Source organism: Podarcis tiliguerta, assembly GCF_965153285.1.
Source record: "Podarcis tiliguerta genome assembly, chromosome: 4".
Classification (NCBI taxonomy): domain Eukaryota; kingdom Metazoa; phylum Chordata; class Lepidosauria; order Squamata; family Lacertidae; genus Podarcis; species Podarcis tiliguerta.
The window spans coordinates 70,011,060-70,035,001 of NC_139537.1; the positions used below are offsets into that span (position 1 = coordinate 70,011,060).

The 23,942-nt window shown below is 41.7% G+C and overlaps 1 protein-coding gene across 11 annotated transcripts in view; it reads left to right on the forward strand.

Annotated features, from left to right (window-relative positions):
• Nucleotides 1-23,942, forward strand: part of HERC2 (HECT and RLD domain containing E3 ubiquitin protein ligase 2) — a 96,221-nt gene that overhangs the window by 43,605 nt on the left and 28,674 nt on the right. For 8 of the 11 annotated variants that reach the window (XM_083437511.1, XM_083437512.1, XM_083437517.1 and 5 more), the window contains exons 38-67: nt 619-801; nt 1,140-1,324; nt 1,955-2,102; nt 2,211-2,407; nt 2,646-2,876; nt 3,334-3,469; nt 4,452-4,595; nt 5,501-5,643; nt 6,224-6,491; nt 7,039-7,181; nt 7,382-7,480; nt 8,730-8,898; nt 8,998-9,123; nt 10,588-10,696; nt 10,961-11,100; nt 11,526-11,716; nt 11,974-12,079; nt 12,919-13,010; nt 14,237-14,412; nt 14,850-14,961; nt 15,963-16,044; nt 16,180-16,323; nt 17,455-17,545; nt 17,691-17,868; nt 18,681-18,762; nt 18,842-19,013; nt 19,162-19,306; nt 21,059-21,284; nt 22,216-22,387; nt 23,357-23,540. In XM_083437511.1, the coding sequence (XP_083293637.1) occupies nt 619-801; nt 1,140-1,324; nt 1,955-2,102; nt 2,211-2,407; nt 2,646-2,876; nt 3,334-3,469; nt 4,452-4,595; nt 5,501-5,643; nt 6,224-6,491; nt 7,039-7,181; nt 7,382-7,480; nt 8,730-8,898; nt 8,998-9,123; nt 10,588-10,696; nt 10,961-11,100; nt 11,526-11,716; nt 11,974-12,079; nt 12,919-13,010; nt 14,237-14,412; nt 14,850-14,961; nt 15,963-16,044; nt 16,180-16,323; nt 17,455-17,545; nt 17,691-17,868; nt 18,681-18,762; nt 18,842-19,013; nt 19,162-19,306; nt 21,059-21,284; nt 22,216-22,387; nt 23,357-23,540 (4,574 nt within the window). The remainder of the gene's footprint in view (nt 1-618; nt 802-1,139; nt 1,325-1,954; nt 2,103-2,210; nt 2,408-2,645; nt 2,877-3,333; nt 3,470-4,451; nt 4,596-5,500; nt 5,644-6,223; nt 6,492-7,038; nt 7,182-7,381; nt 7,481-8,729; nt 8,899-8,997; nt 9,124-10,587; nt 10,697-10,960; nt 11,101-11,525; nt 11,717-11,973; nt 12,080-12,918; nt 13,011-14,236; nt 14,413-14,849; nt 14,962-15,962; nt 16,045-16,179; nt 16,324-17,454; nt 17,546-17,690; nt 17,869-18,680; nt 18,763-18,841; nt 19,014-19,161; nt 19,307-21,058; nt 21,285-22,215; nt 22,388-23,356; nt 23,541-23,942) is intronic. The other 3 variants (XM_083437515.1, XM_083437513.1, XM_083437520.1) reach the window with 1 other exon arrangement.

Genomic DNA, 23,942 nt, shown 5'->3' on the forward strand with positions numbered 1-23,942 from the left:
AAGTCAATATCCAGGGGTGTCTGTCCACCAGTGGAACAGGCACAATTAGTGGAATGGATTCTCTCCTCCCTCTTCAGCCTGTTGTGTGTGCCTTCCAAATATGCACACAGGAGGGTTGGGGGGGACGACCCTCTAGAACACCAGGCACTCCTGTCTTCCACTGCCTCCTGCAGTTTAGTCAAACTCATGCTGGTAGCTTTGAGAACACTGTCCAACCATCTCGTCCTCTGTCGTCCCCTTCTCCTTGTGCCCTCCATCTTTCCCAACATCAGGGTCTTTTCCAGGGAGTTTTCTCTTCTCATGAGGTGTCCAGAGTATTGGAGCCTCAGCTTCAGGATCTGTCCTTCCAGTGAGCACTCAGGGCTGATTTCCTTCAGAATGGAGAGGTTTGATCTTCTTGCAGTCCATGGGACTCTCAAGAGTCTCCTCCAGCACCATAATTCAAAAGCATAAATTCTTCGGTGATCAACCTTCTTTATGGTCCAGCTCTCACTTCCACACATCACTAGTCACCCAGCGTTAGGAGACCTGAATTAATTTGCTTGTGAAAATAAGGAGCTTGCAACGGAGCTCATCAATTTCATTGTCTTCTGTCATTTATTTTGACTCTTGTTTCAGAAGGAGAACAAGTTGAAAGAAATCTCCACCCCACTTCCATGATGCTGACAAGCACAGTGAATCTGCTGCAGACTCTCTGCCTCTCAGCTGGAGTCCACGCTGAAGTCATGCAGAACGAAGCAACAAGAACTTTGTGCGGGCTGCTGCGCATGCTAGTTGAGAGCGGGACTGTAGACAAATCAGGTAGATACCTGCACCAGATCAAAGTCTTGTTTTGTGTGCCGAGTCCTTCATCCTCATATCAGTGGAACCTATTGTGGCTCCTCAAGTTAGGTTTTCATAGCTATCCTGTTGTGTTCAACTAAAACAGGCAAAAGTACATGATATTGCCCATGCTTTCTGACGCTGATAAATAAAATAAGCTATCGTTCTATTCTGCAACATGAAAACTGTTTATTCTAAAAATCCGGTTTAACTTTAGGTGCTTTGAGGCAAATAATTCAGGTCTAAATGTGCAAATGTAGTAATTTTAGGCAACTAAGAGCACTTAAGAGTGTTTATTTTTTTTAAATAAATTCCAGCTTCTGTACCAAATACATTGGTTAATAAAGAACAGCACAGGAGCTGGTGTTCACTGGGATTCATCCGAAGTATAGCCCTCATGCCTCAGATGTGCAGCACTCTTAGTACGTCGCAATGGATAACTCTCCTAATGAAAATCGTCGAGGGACATGAATCGTTTACTGCTGCATCTCTACAACGACAGGTAATGCCTTTCACTGCTGGAGATATCCAGTGGGGTTTTTAACCCACTACAGCTGAGTCATAATAGGGTTTGAAAGCCACACTTCATGTCTGTGGCTCGATTCAAGATCAGACACCTTTCTCTTGAAAGCGATGAAGCAGGAAGAAGACGCAGAATGGTTTCGTTGCTGCATTTTGCCTAGATGTGAAAGAGGAAGTGGAAATGTGGTTTGTTGGGTCGCTAGCAGGGGATTATTTTGTTTCACACAGTGGGTTGACATTAGGCAGTTATTTACAGCTTATATACATAACATTACAGCTTACATTTTAGGGAAGCTTTTAATGTTTGATGTATTACAGTATTTTAATGTTTTTTTGGAAGCCGCCCAGAGTGGCTGGGGAAGCCCAGTCAGATGGGCGGGGTATAAATAATAAATTATTATTATTACATACCTAAAGTCTTTTTTAATAAATCATTTTGAATCGTAACACATGAGAAAATGGCTCCATGTTTTTTAGAAAGAGGAGCATTGGTGGTTATTTTGTGCAAGGAGGCATAAGAGTGTCTGCCTACTTGCAGAATTAAGTGTTCTTTCCTACTAACTTGAGAGACTTCTTTAAAATAGATATGTTTTCTTCTTTCATCTTTTAGATCCTTGCAGTGCATTTACTACAAGCAGTCCTTCCTTCCTGGGATAAAAGCGAAAGGTCAAGGGATATGAAATTCCTGGTGGAAAAATTGTTTGGTTTCCTTGGCTGCCTGCTTACCACTTGCTCTTCAGATATCCCACTGCTCAGAGGTAGGAGAATATTATGCCTTCAGTGTTGTATTCTTATATTTTTAACCATATTGATGTCTGTCTATGAGTTTTCCTCTTTTTCAAATTTCCCCCTTTTTTTTTTGGCAGAATCTACTCTGAGGAGGAGGAAGGCAAGGCCTCAGGCCTCTCTCACGGCCACTCACAGCAGTACTTTGGCAGAGGAGATAGTGGCACTGCTGAGGACATTGCATTCACTGAGCCAGTGGAATGGACTCATAAACAAGTACATCAACTCTCAGCTAACCTCCATCACCCACATCTTTGCAGGAAAACAGTCAGAAGGGGTAGTTCCCGCATCTTAAAATCAACTCATTTTTGTTTTAAATCTAGTAATCGTTAATGGATTCTGTCAAACTATTTAAAAGCTATGATATATTTTTGTGAAGTGATTGCCTTCTTTAATGTAAAATTGGCTGCAATATCAAATATTATTGCATGTTGTTTTTCCTCAACTGCGAATATTTTCCAAAGGGAAGTCCTTGCTACAGTTTCATGGTGCCTGTTCTCTCTTTTTTTCCCTAGGCTGTTTTGGAAGATTTCTTTCCTGACTCTGAGAATCCAGAAGTGGGAGGCTTGATGGCTGTCCTGGCAGTCATTGGCGGAATAGATAGTCGCTTGCGGTTAGGTGGCCAAGTCATCCATGATGAATTTGGAGAAGGCACAGTGACACGAATCACCCCAAAAGGAAAAATCACAGTTCAGTTTTATGACATGAGAACCTGTAGAGTCTGTCCCCTCAGTCAGCTAAAACCAGTAAGTGTATTAAAGTGACGCCTTGCTTAAGGTGTAAGCTGAGTGCGATGCATTATACGTGGACTGTTTGTTCGTTTTGGGAAATATTCTAATATTCTCCTGGCTGATGAGCAGCAATTTGTGCATCCCAAAAAAGCTGATTTTTTTTCTTTCGAGTGTCATGCATCACTGCTCAGATAAGGTAATATGTTACCAATATTTGAGCAGCTCTTGTACAAGTCACCTTCAGTTCCACATCTTTTGGGTAGAACTTTTCTGTTTGCTTTACCTCACTGTTGTTTCACCCTGGGAAAGCAAATTTTGACAGCCCCTTCTGCATTGGCCTAGGAGTGCTTCTACCTTTTACAAGCACCCGGAGAAGGGAGGGAATTGTCTCAGGTTGGAAGCAAAGAAATGAACACAACTTACAAGGAATTTATACTAAAATATATATTTAAATTTGTCTGTTTGTCTATAGCTCCCGGTCATTCCTTTTAATGTCAATAATTTGCCATTCACTGAACCAATGCTGTCTGTCTGGGCTCAGCTGGTGAACTTGGCTGGAAGTAAAGTTGAAAAACACAGAATAAAGACTCCAAATCAGGGTGTTTCGGGTATGTTTTTCTTGATTTATAAATACTATGCTCACTCTAAAAGGATGCTACTCTTAAACAGATGATGTCAAAGTGTGCTGATTTGAAGAATGTTTCTTAATTGGTAGGTGTTTTATGTTTAATTTATCCCTATTGTACCTTTATTGCACACCAATTGGAGACTTGAAAACATCTGTTTTGAGTCAATAGAGCCATAAGTTTGTATGCTGAATTATAAGAATGCATGGAAGAAGTGAATGGCATTAATGATGAATATATAAAACTAACACTGGGCTAAAGCAGTAGTGCCTCTTGGATATGATAAAAATACAGTTCAGTATTTATTTTTTCTGTTTCTTCATATCTTCAAGCTTTATTTTAACTGTGTGTTAAAATAAAAAGAGTTTATACTAATAAGCATTCCAGCAGGAATGGGGAGAAACAAAAAAGCACTGGTGATTTTTAAATGAACAGTGTAATTTGTGAGTTTTAGGGCTGTAATTTGTGAGTTTTAGGGCTGTACACTCCAACCCAGTGGTCCAACCTGACCTGGGGAACACTTGACTTGGCCCCAAGTCAATGGGGGTTTGTTTGAGAGAGTGAAGTCATGCCAAAGCTATGTTTCAGCCTACCATCTTGATTTAAAATGGTGCCCAGCATCCAAATGCCAACCAAGACTGCTCCCCACACCTTGGGATCTCTTGTGTCAAATTTGGTAATGATATATTGAGAGCTGGCAGAAACTATGCCCCCAAATGGGCAAAGTCATGCCAAAGCGATGTTTCAGTCCACCATCTTTGATTCAAAATGCTGCCCGGTGTCCAAACACCAGTGAAGTCTGCTGCCCCCACATCGAGAACCCTTGTGCAGAGTTTGGTGATGTTATCTCAAGAGGGCGGCGGCTGAGCAGACAGACGGACAAACCACTTTCTCAAATAGATATTTGCAGATCAATTCTTCCTATTTATTTTGCTAAGAAATGCCTATCATATGTTTTGGACAGGCCAAATAGACTTGGATCTGCTCAGATGCCAGCAGTTAAAACTGTACATACTGAAAGCAGGTCGAGCTCTGCTTTCTCACCAGGATAAATTAAGACAAATCCTGTCTCAGCCTGCAGTGCAAGATGGCGGCTCACTTCCTACAGGTAATAATATTCTGCTTGATTACAAGGTTGATAAGGATTCTTTTGCTTTTTTTCTACTGTTGAAGTAGGCAGACGAACAGAGGAAAGGACTGGTTTTTTGTGCACGATTGTCTTGACTTACCGTGAGTCCCTTTCTGGCAGGACATACATGGTGGTTTTTTTAATGCTGAAAGTCAAAAAGGTGAAAGAAGAAGTATTTCTGTCTGTAACAAGCAATTTCTTCCCAGCAGTAATGTTCTCTATATATTTTCATATGGTTTAATAATTGCATCTGAAAGCAGATACCCTGAAAGGATAGAGCAATAAAGAGAGCCACGCAGGGCCCATTTTACTTCTAGGGAATTGATATTCTTGTGTTTTATGTGGAGAGTATCCAGCAATGAGTTACCCTGTTCCACTGAAACTAGGAAATTAATACGTCTTCAAGAAATCTGATACTTACCCAATGTTAGTATGATTGTCTCATTGCCTGTTAATTGCCCTAGATTATTATTTTTTTTAAAAAAATAATTGAATAAAATCTCAGATGGTATAAACCCATCAGTGGTTATTTGAAATCTTCCTCAAGCTTTCGCTGTGCTTAGCGATTTCAGTCACTCTTAAGTAGATGTTATAAGTGAGTTGAAGCCCTTTTTCCATTTCAGTTTTAACATTTTTATGTAACGACATAATAAAAAGAGATAATGGTAGTTCTGGAGGTAGACATTTAAATACAAAACATCTTCTCAGCATTCAAAGCTTCATTTCTTTGGAACAGAGAATGTGATGTACATGTTCCTTTTTTAAAAAAGAAGAAGAGGTGTTTGCATTTGAAGTGAGACACCATTGAAAAGTAATCTGTTATTGGAAGTGTATTTCAGTTTCTGGTTGTTTCTGAAACTTAAATCCACTTTCCTTGGCTTAAGACGATGGCGTAGTGACATCACCTGATGTTGGAGACTTGTCTCCTGAGGGACCTCAGCCACCCATGATCCTCTTGCAACAACTGCTGACGGCAGCAACACAGCCATCACCTGTGAAGGCGATTTTTGATAAGCAAGAACTTGAGGTAAGATCTGAGCATTCTCCCATTAAGGAGAAACAGTTACTGTTTTATTTAGATAGACAATAATAGAATAAAAGCTTTCTGCCAAGGCAATTCATAGTTTAAAGCAGTGGCTTGTAATATAATAGGCTTTTCCTTCCTGATCGTGTTTATCTCAGAGACTGCCTACTGCCTCCAATCACAGCGTCCAATGCTGGTCACAGCTTCAGACTACAAGGTTCCTGGGTCAAGCCCTAGATCTCCTGGTGCTTTGTTAGTTTGAATGTGCCACAAGACTTGGCGTAAATAATAAATCCTATTAATGTTGTACAGTGGTACCTCGGAGGTGAAACGGAATCTCTTCTGGAAGTCCGTTCGACTTTCAAAACGTTCAGAAACCAAGGTGCCGTTCCTGCAGCCAATCGGAAGCCGTGTCGGACATTCAGATTCCAAAGAACGTTCACAAACCAGAACACTCACTTCTGGGTTTGCGGCGTTTGGGAGCCAAAACGTCCGACTCGCAAGGCGTTCAGGATCCAAGATACGAACTGTACTTTGTAAATGTATTACAGTTGCAAAAGGATTTGTGTATATCTTCTTATAGGCTGCTGCACTGGCTGTGTGTCAGTACCTGGCAGTCGAGTCTGCACATCCCTCAACTCCAGTCTTTGAAGACTGCAGCTCCAGTGAAGCCACAACCCCTGTTACAGTCCAGCACATCAGACCTGCCAAAGTGAAAAAACGCAAAGTATCCCCTATTCCACCGCTTCCTATTGTGGTGCAGCTTATGGAAATGGGTTTCCCCAGGAAGAATATTGAGTTTGCACTGAAATCACTTTCGGGGACCTCTGGAAGTGCTTCTGGGTTACCAGGTACTTTGCTTTTGTTTGTTTGAGGTTCAAGGAAGAACACGTTGCGTTAAGATTTTGAGAAGCTGGAAAGTGCTTTGACGTTCAGTGAATGAGATATTGTGGAAATAGGGTAATATGATGGAAAAGAGAATGTGAGAAAGGGAAAAGGCAGCAAAAAGGACTAAATTGCAGGTAGCCAGAAGGAAGGAAAGAAAAACAGATGACCCCCAAGGTTGCATACCTGAGAAACTAAACTATAAGGGTTAACCAACAGTGAAAAGGGATAGGAGGATATCACAGAAAATGCACAGGGCTACACCTTCCCCACATTTTTGTTGTTGAATGATTGCCAAATGGTCTTAAGAGATGAAATTGAAGAGAGGTTGTGAAAAATCGCCTGAAAAACAAGAATTGAATATTTTGTTTTTTTAAATCTGGGGGAATGATTTGGTGCAGCCAAGGTTGACTGTAGGGTCGGTGAAGCACAAGGAGAAAAGTTATTTTTTCTTGAACGTCAGGTCAAGTGAATAATACTGTTGATGTCTGTATTTATTACGTCTTGCTGTAGGAGTAGAAGCCTTGGTGGGCTGGCTTTTGGACCACCCAGATGTCCAAATTACTGACCTCTCAGATGGTGACACTGTATCTGACGAGTATTCAGATGAAGAAGTAGTAGAGGATGTCGAAGAAGCAGAAGCTGCATATCCCGTGGTAAGCGTTAGGAATGGGATCTTGGGATTCTGAAACAGCATGTAGAGAGGCCAGTGTTCCTGATATGTCAGTCACAACTCTGGGCCAGGAAACCAAAATGAACATTCTTTGCAATCATTTCGGGAGTCTACATTGCAGAGCACTTAGCATTTATAATGTGCATCAGACTTATGGATTTTTTAAATTTTATTTTATTGCAGTCTACTGGTGCCGTTGTAACAGAAAGCCAGACTTACAAGAAGCGAGCTGATTTCTTAAGTAATGATGATTATGCTGTGTATGTGCGAGAGAACATTCAGGTAAGCTTGACTACGAAGCCTGCGTTTGAACTGTAGTGTTCTCTATTTGAAAAGGATGATATTGATGCAGCTGAAATGCTGACGTGGATGCACGTGGGAGGAGGAGATAAACACGGAAGCTGCAAATTGCTTTGATAACTGCAAAAAGCTGCTTTATTTAATCTCCCAGCTGTTGCAATCTGTTGTTGCTTTGCCCTATTCATAGAAGGCATTGATGTTCTTTGTTTCATGGTAACGTCAAGGGGCTACTTCCTCCTTCCACAGTGTGTTTTCAGGGATGTAACTGACTTGTACAGTGTCTGTTTTACATGCAAAAGGTTCCTGTTTCAATCACAGACATCTCCTGGCAGAGCTGGAAAAGACTCATGCCTGTAATCCTGAGCGCCACTACCAATCAGTATAAAAAGTACTAAGCTGGTTGGACGACCTCTGACTCTGAATAAGGCAGCTTCCTGTGTTCCTAACATTTTCATTGGATTAGAAAGCCATTAGCTTGCGGTCATCATAGTATTGTGTGAGGTGCTCTCGCTAGGCACCAAGTATAGGCCTGAACTGATCCCATTTGGCTCTCCACCTCTGGAATTTGGATGGAATCTTCAACCCAAACTCAGAGCTGGAGTCTTCCTTTCTGCCCTCCAGCATGTGGTGTGGTTTATAGACTGAAGCCACATTGGGATGATTCACACAATGCTCCAAAGGCGTTTGCTTGTGCAGAGAGGGCATGTCTGACTTGCAGACATTGGGTGCATTGTTGTACGTGTGAACTACAATACATGATCGTCCCCTATTTCTTCTCCAGCTTTTTTTTTTTTTGAGGGCAGTGATTGTGTGGATCATTGCATTTTACTTGTGCAGGCCTGGTTCAAAATAATAGAAGCAAACCATGCCCCCAGTTTGCTTGTATAAGCTAGGAATCGTGTGCCCCCCCAATGCACTAGCAGGGAGGAGTACAGAAGGCAAAATTACAGACTGCCTTCAGATGTCTTTAGAAGGTTTTGTGGTTGTTTATCTGTTTGTCATCTGATGAGAGGATGTTCCACAGGGCGGGTGCTACTACTGAGAAGGCCCTCTGCCTGGTTCCCTGTAACTTCACTTCTTGCGTGTTCACGGCAAGCCATTAACTGGGCCAGTGATTGCAAATTCTCCTAAATCACAGGGTAGTCTGTCTTGTTCAGGGCAGTTACTTTGATACTGCATTTCTGTTGAAGCTTCAGGTGGTAAATATTGATCCATTTTTTCCTCCTCCTAGGTGGGAATGATGGTTAGATGCTGCAGGACATATGAGGAGGTTTGTGAGGGTGACGTGGGCAAAGTTATCAAATTGGACCGCGATGGACTGCATGATCTCAATGTGCAATGCGATTGGCAGCAGAAAGGTGGCACTTACTGGGTCAGATATATCCACGTTGAACTTATAGGCAAGTCAGTTACTTCATTCATTCATTCTTCTAATGCTGTCTTTTACACGCTCAAAATCCAAAGACATTAATTTCATTGCTTTTGCATTTTTTAAATAGGATTCCCACCACAGAGCTCTCCATCGCACATAAAGATTGGCGACAAAGTGCGAGTAAAAACCTCCGTGACTACACCCAAGTACAAGTGGGGCTCTGTTACCCACAGGAGCGTGGGAGTTGTGAAAGGTAATGTGTATTCTTTAAAAGAAAAAGTTTGTTGGATGGGTTGCACAGAATTACGGACTTCGTTGTTTGTAGAATTGTAGTGTTGCCTGCAAGATTAATATTGAACTGTTGGAATGCTTAGCAAATTCTGATGAACAGGAAGTACAGTCGTATTTTGGTTGTTGAATGAAATCCATTCTGGAAGTCTGTTCGAATTCCGGAAATATTCAGAAACCAAGTCGTGGCCTCCAATTGGCTGCAGGAGCTTCCTGCACTCAATTGGAAGCCGCGTTGGACGTTTGGCTTCCAAAGAACGTTCACAAACCAGAACACTCATTTCTGGGTTTGCGAGCCAAAATGGACGAGTGCCAAGGTTTTCGACAACCAAGGTACGACTGTATTGGCTTGGCTCTAAGTATGTCGTTGTGCCAGCGGGAGGCACTTCTGCCCATGTAAGGTGGCAAATGTCAACAGCATTTGCCAGTTATGCTTTCCCATTGCAGCTCTTCATGGCATCCCTTGCACTGTCCCAAAGACCTGGTTCGCATGTCGCTCTAAGCCTAACTATGGCTTAGTGTGAATGCATGCGTTCCCAGGAAAGAGGTCCGAGAAACTTCGCTCCTCCCTTATCAATTTGCTGCCTCGCTATTGTGAGCTAAGCCATAGCTTAATGTAGCGTGTGGACTGAATTAGGGCTCATGGTTGAGCTCTCTGCATAACCAAGAGCAAACTTCCCCAGGAGCCTGTCTGCTCATGCTAAGTCATAGTATGGCTTAGTGTCACATGTGGACTAGGCCACTGTGTCTCTGAATCCTCAGGAACAGGGTGTTTTTTGGGGGTGGGGAATAGGGACCAGCAGCAGGAAGCGGGGAGGTTGGAAAGCCCTGTTTTGTGAGCAATGCTTCAGTCACAGAATTTAGGGTCAAAGTTTTTTGGTAAACAATCCTGACATAAGACATACCTGTTTGGCTGGTTGGGGGGGGGGATGTAATGGAATGGAGCTTGCTATTTCCATGAATTGATATTCCATTTTCATATGAAGGAGCTGTTAATAAGGAACACTATAGCTTTAAAAGTTACTTGGTCATTCTGAAAGTCATGTTGTGCTTTCCTCCACCTGACAGCTCAGATTGCATCAGGAAAGGGAGGGCAATTTGTTGTGTTTTTGACACGAGCTTTCAAATAGAGGCAGAGTGTCACATATGCCTGCTTCACATTTTGGGTTTGATTTATTTTCAGGATAAAGCAATAGCTATTACACTTGTTCTCGAGTTAGAAGTGCTGGTTAGTGGTCTAAAAATCTGGATTAAATACTGGTTTTCAGGTTCACAGAAAGCTCGTTGATTTAAAGCAAGGAATTGAGTACACCACTAAATATTTTATACCAGAAGTTTCATAAGTAGGAAATATCAGTACAGCAGTCACTGAAGTATGTGTATATCTCACAAATACTTTTTATATTTCCCATTTCTTCTCTTGTCACAGCTTTTAGTGCCAATGGTAAAGATGTCATTGTTGACTTTCCTCAGCAGTCTCATTGGACTGGATTACTGTCAGAAATGGAACTTGTTCCCAGTATTCATCCAGGGGTTACGTGAGTGTGTTTTTTTAAATAATAAAAAGCCCTTTAACCATTTTATTGTGGCTTTTTCTTTAAGTTGCATCTTTTTTCTTGTAGTGTTTCTATAACATAAAACACGGCCTGATTTCCCCCTCCCCCCCAAGATGCAACAGGTAAAAAAACCTGAAAGCGTAGGCATTTTTGTAGTAGACGGTATAGAATGAGAATTTGTTTGGATTAAATTATGTGAACGGAATAGAAAAGCTAATGTGATAACTGAATTTTTGTTTCAATTAGGTGTGATGGCTGTCAGATGTTTCCCATCAATGGACCCAGATTTAAATGCAGAAACTGTGATGACTTTGATTTCTGTGAAACCTGTTTCAAAACCAGGAAACATAACACACGACACACTTTTGGAAGAATAAATGAGCCAGGTATTATACGTTATAGCTTAATGAAGTCTGAGACGTTTCTGCATGACTCTTCGTTGTGGGTAAAGTTTTTGGAAACCCCATTTTCTGAAACTGCTTCTGATTAACTTTCATTGGACCTCCTCTTTCTAATAAACTCAGCAGAATTCTTTATTGTGAACAAAGCTTGTAGGAAGAGCTTTGTGCTGTGTTTTAGTGTTTTCTATTGTATTTTAGTGTTTTGTTGGAAGCCGCCCAGAGTGGCTGGGGAAACCCAGCCAGATTGGCGGGGTATAAATAATAAATTATTATTATTATTAGTATTAGTATTAGTATTATTATTATTATCTCTACAAATACAGTTCAGTATAATGCTCCAGCCTTTAGGATAGCATGCCCCTGAATTAAATAGTTGTCTTCAAATCTACAACACTAACTATTTACAATAGGTCAATCTCCAGTATTTTGTGGCCGCTCCGGAAAGCAACTGAAGAGGCGTCACAGTAGCCAGAGAGGGATGCTACTGGATGATTGGTCAAGAATCGTTAAAAATTTGAATGTCTCATCTTCCGTGAATCAGGCCTCACGTTTGATTGATGGTGGGGACCAGTGCTGGCAGTCTTCTGGCTCCCAAGGAAAGGTGAGTTTTAAAGAAGTCGTTCGCGAGCTTCCCTCACATTTCAGTGTAATCTTCTCATTGCTGTCACCATCATTTGATAAAAGTAGAACTATACCTGCAGATATATTTTTTAAAAAGCAATACTGTTTTTATTATCTGAAACTACTTGCAAGTATTGTATTCTAAGAAGTAGTAGTCATGTTCACATGTAACTGTAGTCCACCGTGCCTCCAGAAAATTTTAGATAATTGCAGTCATTTCCCCCCTCCCCCCCGCAGCACTGGATCCGTTTGGAGATTTTCCCTGACGTCCTTGTACACAGACTGAAAATGATTGTGGATCCTGCAGACAGCAGCTACATGCCCTCGTTGGTTGTGGTTTCAGGTAGGAGACTGTCAGTTTTGACTACAGGGAATTGGTTTCATTATTGAGCAGCTTGTTTTGTTTACTTGCAGTATGGTAATACAGGCAGTGTCTGTTTTAGGTGCATCCAATACGTGTATTCCAAACCTGGAAGTGACCTGAAAATATCACAAAAAGGGGTGGAGCAGGGCTTGGGCAGATCAGGGTGTTTAATATGATGATGATGATGATAATAGTAGTAGTAGTAATAATAATAATAATAATATTTTTTTTATATTTATATTCTGCCCTACCCAGCCGAAGCCGGGCTCAGAGTGGCTAACAACAGTCAAATAATGCAACATTCTAAAATCATTTCATTATAAAATTAATTCAAATCAGATCAGTGGCAACCATTGGGCTAGAGTTCTGTGAGGATTGCCAAAGGAGGGAGTTAGGCTGTGCCCTGGCCAAAGGCCTGGTGGAACAGCTCTGTCTTGCAGGCCCTGCGGAAAGATGTCAGGTCCTGCAGGGCCCTAGTCTCTTGTGACAGAGCGTTCCACCAGATCGGAGCCACAGCCAAAAAAGCCCTGGCTCTGGTTGAGGCCAGCCTAACCTCTCTGTGGCTTGGGACCTCCAAGATGTTTTTGTTTGAAGACCGTAAGTTCCTCTGTGGGACATACCAGGAGAGGCAGTCCCGTAGGTACGAGGGTCCTAGGCCGTTTGCAGGCTTTTACAATGGTTTCAAATATACATGATTTCACTTAACATGCGGTGCCTTGGAACGTAACCCCTGCATAAATTGGGAGTTGCCTGTCCTGAAAAACAACTACTCCCAAATTAAAAATAATCCAGCATGCATCTCTTTCCTTATGCTGCAGGTGGAAGTTCTTTAAACAACCTCATAGAGCTGAAGACAATCAACATTAATCCTACAGACACCACAGTTCCTCTTCTCGGTGATTGCACAGAGGTAGGTTATTGCTGCTTATAGGGAAGACTAATTAAGAAAGTTGTGCATCAAACCCATGTAAGATGTCCCGTATTTTTCGCTCCATAAGACACACTTTTTTACTCCTAAAAGGTAAGGGGAAATGTCCGTGCGTCTTATGGAGCGAAAGTGTGGTCGATCGCTGGCTCCCTTTCCGGCCCCGGCCCCTTGCCCAGGCCTTCATTGTTGAATGTTCTGCAGATGGAGGCTGTTTGTTACCCAGCGACATGTGACTGGCTAAATAATATCTGTCTGGAAACTGTAGAAACCCTCCCTTTCCTTTCCTGAAGAAGCTTTAGAACTGTGAGTTGAACCCCATAAAAACATGATTTTTTCCCCTTTGCAAAGTAAGCTCAACAACTTTGAGCTGATCCCCCCAAAAACGGGGCTTTCCCCCTTTCCTCCTCTAAAAACTAGGTGCATCTTATGGTCAGGTGCGGCTTATGGAGCGAAAAATACGTATATTCTCTGTGTTTCCCCCATGGCTTTCAGCTACAAGGTGTCAGATTTAATTGCCCGCTGTTATTGTGAAGTTTCTTTTGTCACATTCTTTTTTGAGCACATGAGGAATTTTTTTGTTTGCCAAGAAACCATGCTGTGATATCTCCACAGCAATGTTGCTTAATGAGGACACTGGCTGGAGTTTATGTATCTGTTGTTTAAATCTTGACATTAATGAACAAAATTAATGTTTTTGTGAGCCCCGTCCCCTCCTTTTGTTGGGTATAGTTGCATATGCACACAAGGCATAGAAAAAGTAAAAATCCATTGGAATGCAGGAAGACACTTGTCAGAATCCCAGGGGTCTGTCATATGTGGGTGAGGGTCTCGCTCTGAAAAGTAAGAGTGCCTCAGGTTTTCCCAAAGCAATAAAGGTCTTACCAAGTTAGGATGGCTCATTACAGAGCACACCTGAGCAGAATTAAGAACAGGAGTGGTTCTTTCATTTATTCAGGCTTTTTATTATTAAAAAGATTCCCTTTTATATTAATAAAACAGGAGGGAGCAGAAAGGTCAGAAGTAGGTAAAAATGGATACAAGTCCATACATATGTAATTAATTCATTTCCCTTTTCATAGTCTCAATCATAATATTAAAGCAGGCAGGCAGGCAGTTCTCTAGAGTCTTCTATCCTTTTGTCACGTATTTTCTTAAATTTGTGGCATTATGTGTTGGTTCTTACTATACTTAATCCTTTTTAATTTCAGTATCATAGGTATATTGAAGTGGCTATAAAGCAGTGCAGGAGCTCTGGCATTGATTGCAAAATACACGGTCTCAGCATATTGGGACGTATTCGGGCAGAAGATGAAGACTTGGCTGCAGTCCCCTTTCTTGCTTCAGATAACGAAGAAGATGAAGATGATAAAGCTAACACTGGGAGGTATGGAATATTAGAGCAAAGATCTCTTATAAAACACCACATGTAACTGCATACTGCTGAACTTGTTGGGACTTTCAAGTTCAGGATTAGGAATACTTTGTCCCAAACGTTCCTCAATTTTATTTTCTTTAACAGATTATTGATTTATTGATTAATTTCTATACTGCTTAATATATTAAAAAATATCTCTAAGCGGTGTACCAAAAACTGACGCAACAACCAGAAACTTAAATTTTAAAAAATAACAGTGTTACGTATTAATATGTTACATTAGTACAAAGCTACTACATCTGTCTCAATTTCAATTCATTATTTTCACAAAAATAGTTGTGATGCAGTTGTTGCAAATAAATCGTGAATAGCTGGGCGACAAATAAAATCCTAGGGACAATCCCAATATATAAATTGGAAAGTTAACTTATTGCTTGCTTGCTTAGCCTTGTTAGAAAGAAGACGACAGGCCTGGAATCAGCAGCGACAATAAGGACCAAAGTTTTTGTTTGGGGCCTGAATGACAAAGACCAACTAGGAGGATTAAAAGGTTCTAAGGTATTGGGTGTTTTTTTTTTTTTTAAATTGAAATACATGAAAACAATGTTGTGCTTCCTTTCTTCTTTGTGTGTCTCTGCGTGTGTTGCAAGGCAATACCACCTTAAATGTCTTGTCATGCCTCTTTTTTTCTGGATCATTTGTTTATTTATTAAGTTTACATACAGCCCTTCAGCCAAGGATTAGGCCTCTTCTTAACAGCTGCCAGTTGCTGCGGATTTAACATCCATGCAGCAGCTTCAGCTGTGTTACGGAGGAGGCCATCCTTCTTAAAAAAAACTTGGTTCTATGCAGTGGTCAGGACCGGAACACCTAAAATCCTATAAGCAATATGACATAGTAGAACGTTGTCTACTGTCAGAAGCAGTATAGCTCTGAATCTCAGCTGCTGGGAAGGACAAGCAGGGAGAGCACTTGTATTCACTCACTGCTTGTGGGCTTGGTCAATATGAGAACGGGATGCTGCACATAGATATACTTTGGTCTCATCTGGCAGGACTTCTGTTCTTAACAGACTTGCAAGGATGGGTCGTTGCGGTTTTATTCTTGGGCTTCTTTCGGAAAGCATTGGCTTCCGTTACTTGAAAGCATATGACCCAAACTTGAAAGGTATTTCAACTAGCAACTTATTTCTACCTTGATTAAGGAACAGCTGTTCAATAGCTAGTCAATACATTGTGTGGAGTGGCTTACAGGGTCCTAGTAATGTAAACAAGATTAGCATATATCGTGTCAAGCTGGCAACTGTGCATATTTCCTGGCGGCCAGGTCAAAAGGGAGATGTGAATGCTGGTGCTAAATGAGATGCAGGGACACTTAATTCATAACTTAAAAACCTTTTGAATAAAAAGAGTACTCTTTGAATGTGCGGCAAGCATTCACTCGATGATCAGAAGATGACTGCTAAGATTGAGAGAACAGTTTTAGGTATGCCATAGGCAAATCAGTGCTTTTGAAACGCCTTACGCTTGTTTATTTTCTGTATAATTTGCGTTTTACAGATAAAGGTTCCTTCGTTTTCCGAGACCCTCTCTGCCTTGAATGTGGTGCAGGTAGCTGGGGGATCCAAAAGCCTTTTTGCAGGTAGGGGAGCTCTCTGTCACGCAGCTTTTTTAATCTACTGATATGTAAGGTGTCGTGTTTGTTTTAAAAAACAAAGCTGCTTTCGGCTGTCCTAATTTCTCCGTAATGGAACTCTGAGTTTCTCCTGTCTTTTAGTGACTGTGGAGGGTAAAGTGTATGCCTGCGGAGAGGCCACCAATGGAAGACTGGGATTAGGCTTATCAAGTGGAACTGTTCCCATTCCCCGGCAGATTACTGCTCTCAGTAATTATGTAGTCAAGAAAGTTGCAGTTCACTCAGGTACCAAATCTGTCCTTTCCTATCTCTGGGAATCAGTAAGATTATTATGTCAAATTGAAATAGGCTTCTTATCCAAACTACTTTGGATGTCAAAATTACTTTGCATGTCAGTATTCTTCTTGCTTTCTCTCTGCCCAGTACTCTGCATAGGGAAGTGTTACGTGTGAAAGGGCAAGTGCTGTATCTAGTCTTAGAAACTTGCGTCAGCGGGGCACTTTCTCTGTGCTAATACTGCGATGAATATTGCGAAACTAACTGCTGAGTTTTTATCAATAGCATCTCATACAGTGGTGAATGGCACTATTTAGCGGGAAGGAAGCTCCATTGAAAATCCTCGTTATTTCATATTTTTACATGGCTCTTTATTTGTATATATTTTAAAATTTTACATACGGATGTTTTATGATAGCCTATATTTGTAATGCCTGATAAAATTTTGGTGAAGTAAGTAAGTAATATTGTGAAATGTAGATTAGGGTTTGAATGTGTGCAGCCATGTGATGGGGTGAAAGTACAGAGTGAAAATAAGCTGATTGAGTTGTTCTTTTGAGTTCCCCCCATTTCCTCATTTAGCAGGGTGGGAAATACTTAAATGTATTGTAATTACATTGTGGTGTTCGTTAGCAAACTGAGATGCTGCACACAGCGGTCTCTAGTTCCTTAGACTTGCCTGATACAGAAAGGAGGCTGTCACATTCTACATACGGTCCGTCTGTTCCACAGTCGCATTAAACCATACTTTAAAACAACGTTCACGATTGGAGCCGCTATGTTTTCTGGTTGGAATCACAAAACCCAGTTTCATTTTTTAACAGCTAACCCTCTGATCTGAACATGATCTTCCTGTTCTGCTTTGGGTTCAACCAAGAATTTCAAACGAGCTGTTGAGAGTGTGTTCTGTTTTTGTGTAAAAGCAAAAATGCCATGCGGGTTTCAATCAGTTTTAGTTAGATAATTTAATATTAGAGATATACACAAGGCATTTTGTCACGGAAAGGAGTGCAGGGAAGCCACTGCTGCTACCTACTTTTCTGAAGAGGTTTCTTTCTACTGTTTGATTCTCCCTCCCCCCCCCCCCTCTAATCTTGGTGTGTTACCTTGTCAACCTTCTCATATTCTTATCCATTCCAGGTGGCCGCCATGCTATGGCTTTAACTGTTGATGGGAAGGTATTCTCTTGGGGCGAAGGAGATGATGGGAAACTTGGACACTTCAGTAGAATGTAAGGATGCCATTTTTGCTGCTGCTCTGAGCTTGCTGGATATTGGACACTCAGTTCATTTAGCTTGCGATACCTAATTTAAAGTTTAATTAAATAACCCGACTAAACAGACACAATGTATTTTGGGTTTTGTTTTTGTTTTCAGGAACTGTGATAAACCAAGGCTGATAGAAGCATTGAAAACAAAGCGTATCCGAGATATTGCCTGTGGAAGTTCTCACAGTGCTGCCATCACCTCCAGTGGTGAATTGTATACATGGGGCCTTGGGGAATATGGTCGACTGGGACATGGAGACAACACTACGCAGCTTAAGCCAAAGATGGTAAAATCAGAATATGTTTTCCCACCTTAGGTCACTTCAGTGCATAGGCTTGCTGAAATACAGCAAAAGTAGGAAAACAGCCCAAATGCCCTCACTCAGTATATAGTAGAGGTGACATTTTAAAATGATGCTCTGGGTATCTGGATCAGACATGGACCGACCTAATGAGGTGTGTGAACTGTACACCCCCATTTATTGAATGCCCTCCCCTCTGAGATCTGGCTGGTGCCAGCGTTCTTTCCCTTTCTGTCACATTGCCCTTTGGGAGGGGGTTAATTTATCAAATACAGCTGCTGATGGATGCATTGCCTGCTAGATGAATATATTGGGTAAGGAATTTTTTATCATATTGGCTATTAAACTTTGGATCTCTTACCTATGTGTTATTTTGAAATCCACCCTGAGATAATGAATAAATAAAATGGTAAGCTTCTTTCTTCTTCATTGGATCAGGAGAAGACTTAGTCAGTGTTGTTGCTTTCTTTAATTAATTGCAGCTTACACAGACCCAAGTTTCTGGATTGTTTTATTGTTGGTTAGCAGCAATCACAGATATCAAAGCGCTCAGCCACTCTTCCTTCTTCCTCTCTTAGTCTTCCGTTCTTGAGATCTGGAATGGGAGCATGCAGACCTTCTTTTTGGGTGTGGGTGGGGTGGGGTTTAAATCAACTTTTTTCTCTTAAGTTCACTGTGCCAAATTGAATTTCGGGCCTAAACTGGTATCCGTAGATCAACTGTATCTCTTAAATTGTGAACAAATTGCTCACAGTTCAAAATGAATGAATGAACCTCCTGTGTTTTCTGCCTTGTAGGTCAAAGTGCTCCTTGGGCATAGGGTCATTCAGGTTGCTTGTGGGAGCAGAGACGCTCAGACGCTGGCCTTGACCGATGAGGGTAAGTAACCTCTCCTCCTTATTGCCGCTTTAATACCGTGTGGCCGTTGCAGCAATTAACACAAGCCTGTTTTCCTTAGGGCTCGTATTTTCCTGGGGAGATGGAGACTTTGGAAAACTCGGTCGAGGAGGAAGCGAAGGATGTAACATTCCTCAGAACATTGAAAGGCTGAATGGCCAGGGAGTCTGCCAGATAGAGTGCGGAGCTCAGTTCTCTTTGGCTCTAACCAAGTCTGGGGTGGTTTGGACATGGTATGTCGCGTTTAACAAATTGCACCCCCCCCCCAATTGTCATAAAACCAGCCAAACTGATAGGAAGAATGGAATCGTAGGGTGGCATCCTGATCAGTCATCAGAGACACACATAATCATCACATCAATGTTATTGTTTCGTCTTCAGGGGCAAAGGCGACTACTTCAGACTAGGACACGGAACAGATGTCCATGTACGAAAACCCCAAGTGGTAGAAGGGTTGAGGGCGAAGAAGATCGTGCACGTGGCCGTAGGTGCACTCCATTGCCTAGCAGTCACTGACACAGGGCAGGTAAGAACCATTTGTCAGTCCATCACAAGACCATTACATGGCAGTAAGTTCCATGGGATCTACTTGCCATAACTTGTTCTGGACTGAATTTTGAGCTCCTGGCAATGAATAAGTAAGTGCTGGAGCATGGAATGCAGCAATGGAATTGTGTGATGAATCAAATAAAACCATTGCCATTATTGGCTCTTCTTCCAACAGCGCTGTAGGATATTTTCCAGTTCAATTTACCTTTCACAGTTTTTGCCACATTGTCCATTATATTAAGTGGTTCTATCTCAGCAAATGGAATAATGTTTGTCCTCTTCCCCTTCCCTTAAGCCGGTAAGAAAGAACAAACAGTGTGTTTTGTTTATAGTCTTCATTTAGCAAATGCAGCTATTGTAAAATGATTATCTTTGTTTGCTTAGAATATTTATGTCGCCCTCTTAATCAGTGGAATTTATGAGGCGCTCGGCAAATACAAAACCACAGAAAACTTCCACAAAGGTGACATTTGGCAACAGAAACCAAATATAGTAGAAGCATCAAATAATCTTAGAAGAGTAATATATTTGGGTGCCTTAAAAAGTCAGCAACGAGGGAGCCTAATGAAGGAATAGGAATGATTTTCCAGAGGCATGTGCTGTAAAGTCCCTATTCCTCATTGCCACTCACTTTGCTTCAGAAATAGCCACCAGGAAGCTACACTTTATGAAATTATTTTGCCAAGAATTTTAATTGCATTTGGAAACACTAGAATAAATATATCAACATTGCTGGTGAAGCAGTCAGGGAAGGTAGATGCTAACGTGGATCAGCTGCTTTTTTTGTTCCTAAAATTATTTTCATAATTGTTTGGCCTGTATTGGGACTTCATAGCGGCCAGTGATCTTTGGTCTAGTTCACATGTACACTAAGCTAGTCTGTGGCTTAGCATGAATGATCTAACATGCGCACCGCACATTAGGAAAGAATTGTGGCTGCTTCACTCTTGCCCTGCTGCTGCTGCTGCTGCTGCTGCTGCAATGCCAAGAGTTACATCCGGACTTGGGCTTGTCTCCCCTAACAAGCTACAAACAGTAAGCCCAAACCAAACTGTGCTTTGAAGTGAGACACCCCAGTAGCCCGGGTTTGGAGGTAATAGTAAGCCAAACTGTGATGTAGCTCTTGATAGCAAAGCAGCAGCACCAGCAGGAGGAGGGGAGGAGGAGCATAATAGTTCCAGAAACAAAAATGCACTCCTTGTTCACTCTTAGCCATGCTATAACTTGAGCCACTATGTAAAATTTTTACTACGCTGCATTTCTTTTGAGTGTAGCAGCATGTGCGATGAACTGTGCCTTTCTGGAATCATTATTCAAGCCGGTTGCTCCAGTTCCATTTAGACTGAAACTTAACCTCCATTGGTTTGAATTTCAGCAAAGATAATGGGGCGTATGGATACAAGCAGCAGCTTTTTTTGGTGGGTCTGAATGACGTGTGACTGCGGATGTGCGCACAGTGCAGAACCTGAAAATAGCCCCAAAATATCATAAAGACATCACAAAATGGGGTGGAACGGGCTTTCGTTTGCTCTTCTGATGCGTGTGGGGGTCCAGAATGTAACCCGCACACAAAACGAGGATTACATCTACACAACTGAGTTCAGAGCAAGATTCTGCATCTGTTAGATATTCCGTGGCTCAATCATTTATCCATATTACTTTGAGTGTGCTGTATGTGAAATTTTCACTGAAAAAGAGAGATGCACAGAATGATTTGATTTATTGGCAGGTTTATGCTTGGGGAGATAATGATCACGGACAGCAAGGCAATGGGACAACTACAGTCAACAGAAAGCCCACTCTGGTGCAAGGTTTGGAAGGCCAGAAAATCACCCGTGTTGCTTGTGGGTCTTCCCATAGCGTGGCTTGGACAACCATGGACGTAGCTACACCCTCTGTGCACGAACCCGTTCTCTTTCAAACAGCGAGAGACCCTTTAGGAGCATCCTATTTGGGTAATATAAATAAATAAATGACAAATAAGCGTAAGAGAGGAAAGCGGTGTGGTGGCATTGTTGCTGTTGTGTGTGTTTAGCAAAATAGTATCGCCATAGAGAGAAAGCTAGTGGCCAGACCTCAGCCTTGTGGGATCTACTGGACTGAAGAACAAAAGATAGACACTTGAGGTTGAAGAATTCTGAGCCCAGGAATTAGTTTTGAGGAGCCAAACTGTGAACCGTGTTCACCCGCCTTCCACACAATCCACTCCTAGTTATCTGGTTTTAATTCCTCCCTACTTTTTTTCATTTAAATCAAATAATTCTTTGGAGGGGGGAGAGGAAGGGGGGGGGGTGTCTGCAAGGTTTCTGACTCTCAAGCTCTTGTTCAGTTTCAAATAAGGCCTCTGCTAAAAGAGGGTTGCTAACCAGGGCCATAGAGAAAGAAAGGAGTGGCAGTGCCAGCTTAGTGTGGGTGGGTGTGTAGGTGTGGGTTTGCGTACACACACACACACACACACACACATACATGTAAGGATGCATTTGATGTAAATATTTTTTTGTGTAGTCTTTCCCCCCGCCCAGCCTTCTGGTACTAATTTGAACTGAAATTTGACATGCAAAACAGGACTGAATTAATTGAAGAGTCATTCTAACGGTAAAATATAAGTTTTCTCCACAGTGTCATCTTAAAAATACTGAACATAGCAAAAGATAAAGGTGTGTGTGTGAGAGAAATTAAGGGAGAACGAGATTGTATGTGTATGAGGGGGCAGGGAGACATGGAATGGAAATCTATAAACAATGACAGAAGGAGCCGAATATCTTGCCTAGTTTATATTTGCTCCCAAACTAGCTTTGGGTTTCCCTGCTTGTTCTTCTGTGGCTGAGAAGTCTGTGTGTAAATTGGTCCTAATGGGAAACCTGGAAATCTTTTTATTTCCTGTAGGTGTCCCATCAGATGCCGATTCTTCTGCTGCTAGTAACAAAATCAATGGTGCAAACAGCGCTAAACCTAACCGGCCTTCACTTGCCAAGATCCTTTTGTCACTAGATGGCAACCTTGCCAAACAGCAGGCATTGTCTCATATACTGACAGCATTACAGATCATGTATGCCAGGTAAGCTTGGGCGTAAGGATACATGGCTAAGTACATTTTCTTTGGGCCTGGCTCTTACACTCAGGTTTTCTGATGCCTGTTAGATGCTGTGAAAGGAAATCAGGTTTTCTGATGCCTGTTAGATTCTGTGCTCATTTCACAAATCGTATAAGTACACCATTTGGTTCAGAAGTTTGTCGGTCACTTTTTCATCTGGAGTATAGTTGTTTTTTTGGGTGTGTGATGCAGATATCCATGCAGATTGGACAGTTCATATAATATGAGTTTTCTGTTGGGTGTTAAATAAACTTGATAACAGGTCAATTTTTAGTGGGTTGGAGGGGGGGAAGCAACACATGTATGTGTAATTTTTCATAGCCAAAGCAGACCTGGTAAAGATAGTGCTAACTTACCACATTTTTCGCTCTATAAGACGCACCAGACCACAAGACGCACATACTTTTTGGAGGAGGAAAACAAGAAAAAAAAATATTCTGAATCTCAAAAGCCAGAACAGCAAGAGTGAAAGCAGCAATCCCTCTTGCTGTTCTGGCTTCTGTGATAGCTGCGCAGCCTGCATTCGCCCCATAAGACGTACACACATTTCCCCTTACTTTTTAGGAGGGAAAAAGTGAGTCTTATAGAGCAAAAAATACAGTATTTAGGGTGTCTTTGTTACAAGTTTTGAAATGTTTTACTTGTCCTCAGTCTCTTTTGACTTCGTCTTTTCTGCTTATCATGTATTTTATTTTTTATTTTTAAAAAGAATGGTAGGCTATGTTCTGTTTTGTGGGCACTCCTGTTAGGGATGCTTGAACTAAGAGGGTTCTTCATTTGTGCCACTGCTGGATCAGGTGCCATGATTCTGTGCGACTTTATCACAGTGTAATTTTTAAAAAGGCTAATAATGAATCTGATGTCTTTTCTGCCCAGTGAGGCAAGTGTAATGTAACACAATAATATTCTGAATGCTTTCCTTTTTTATTTTAGGGATGCTGTGGTTGGAGCACTAATGCCTGCAAGTATGATTGCGCCAGTGGAATGTTTGTCTTCCTCGCCTGCTCCTCCAGACCTTTCTTCTACGGGCAATGCACCCAATGGGGAAGATAGTATGCTAGTGGTAGATGTAGAAGAGAGATTGAGCCCAACCCCATGGCAAGACAGAAAAGTGGAGGTAATCCCCCCCCCCCGAACTCCCCACCCCCTCAACTGAATTATTAGAAAGATGGGTAGTAGAAAACTTTCAATTGATCGTCTAGATTTGTTTGCTTGCATTTATACATTTCAGCATAGAAGGTTTTGTATTGTTTGCAATCCAGCTTGCGAGATTTAAAAAGACAGTGGTACCTTGGTTCTTGAACTTAATCCGTTCTGGGAATCCGCTCGACTCCCAAAACCTTTCAAAAACCAAGGCGCGGCTTCCGATTGGCTGCAGGAGCTTCCTGCACTCAAGCGGAAGCTGTGTTGGATGTTCCGCTTCCGAAAAACGTTCGCAAACCGGAACACTTACAGGTTTGCCGAATTCGGGGGCCAAGCTGTTCGAGAACCAAGGTACCACTGTAGTCACTTGCGGAGT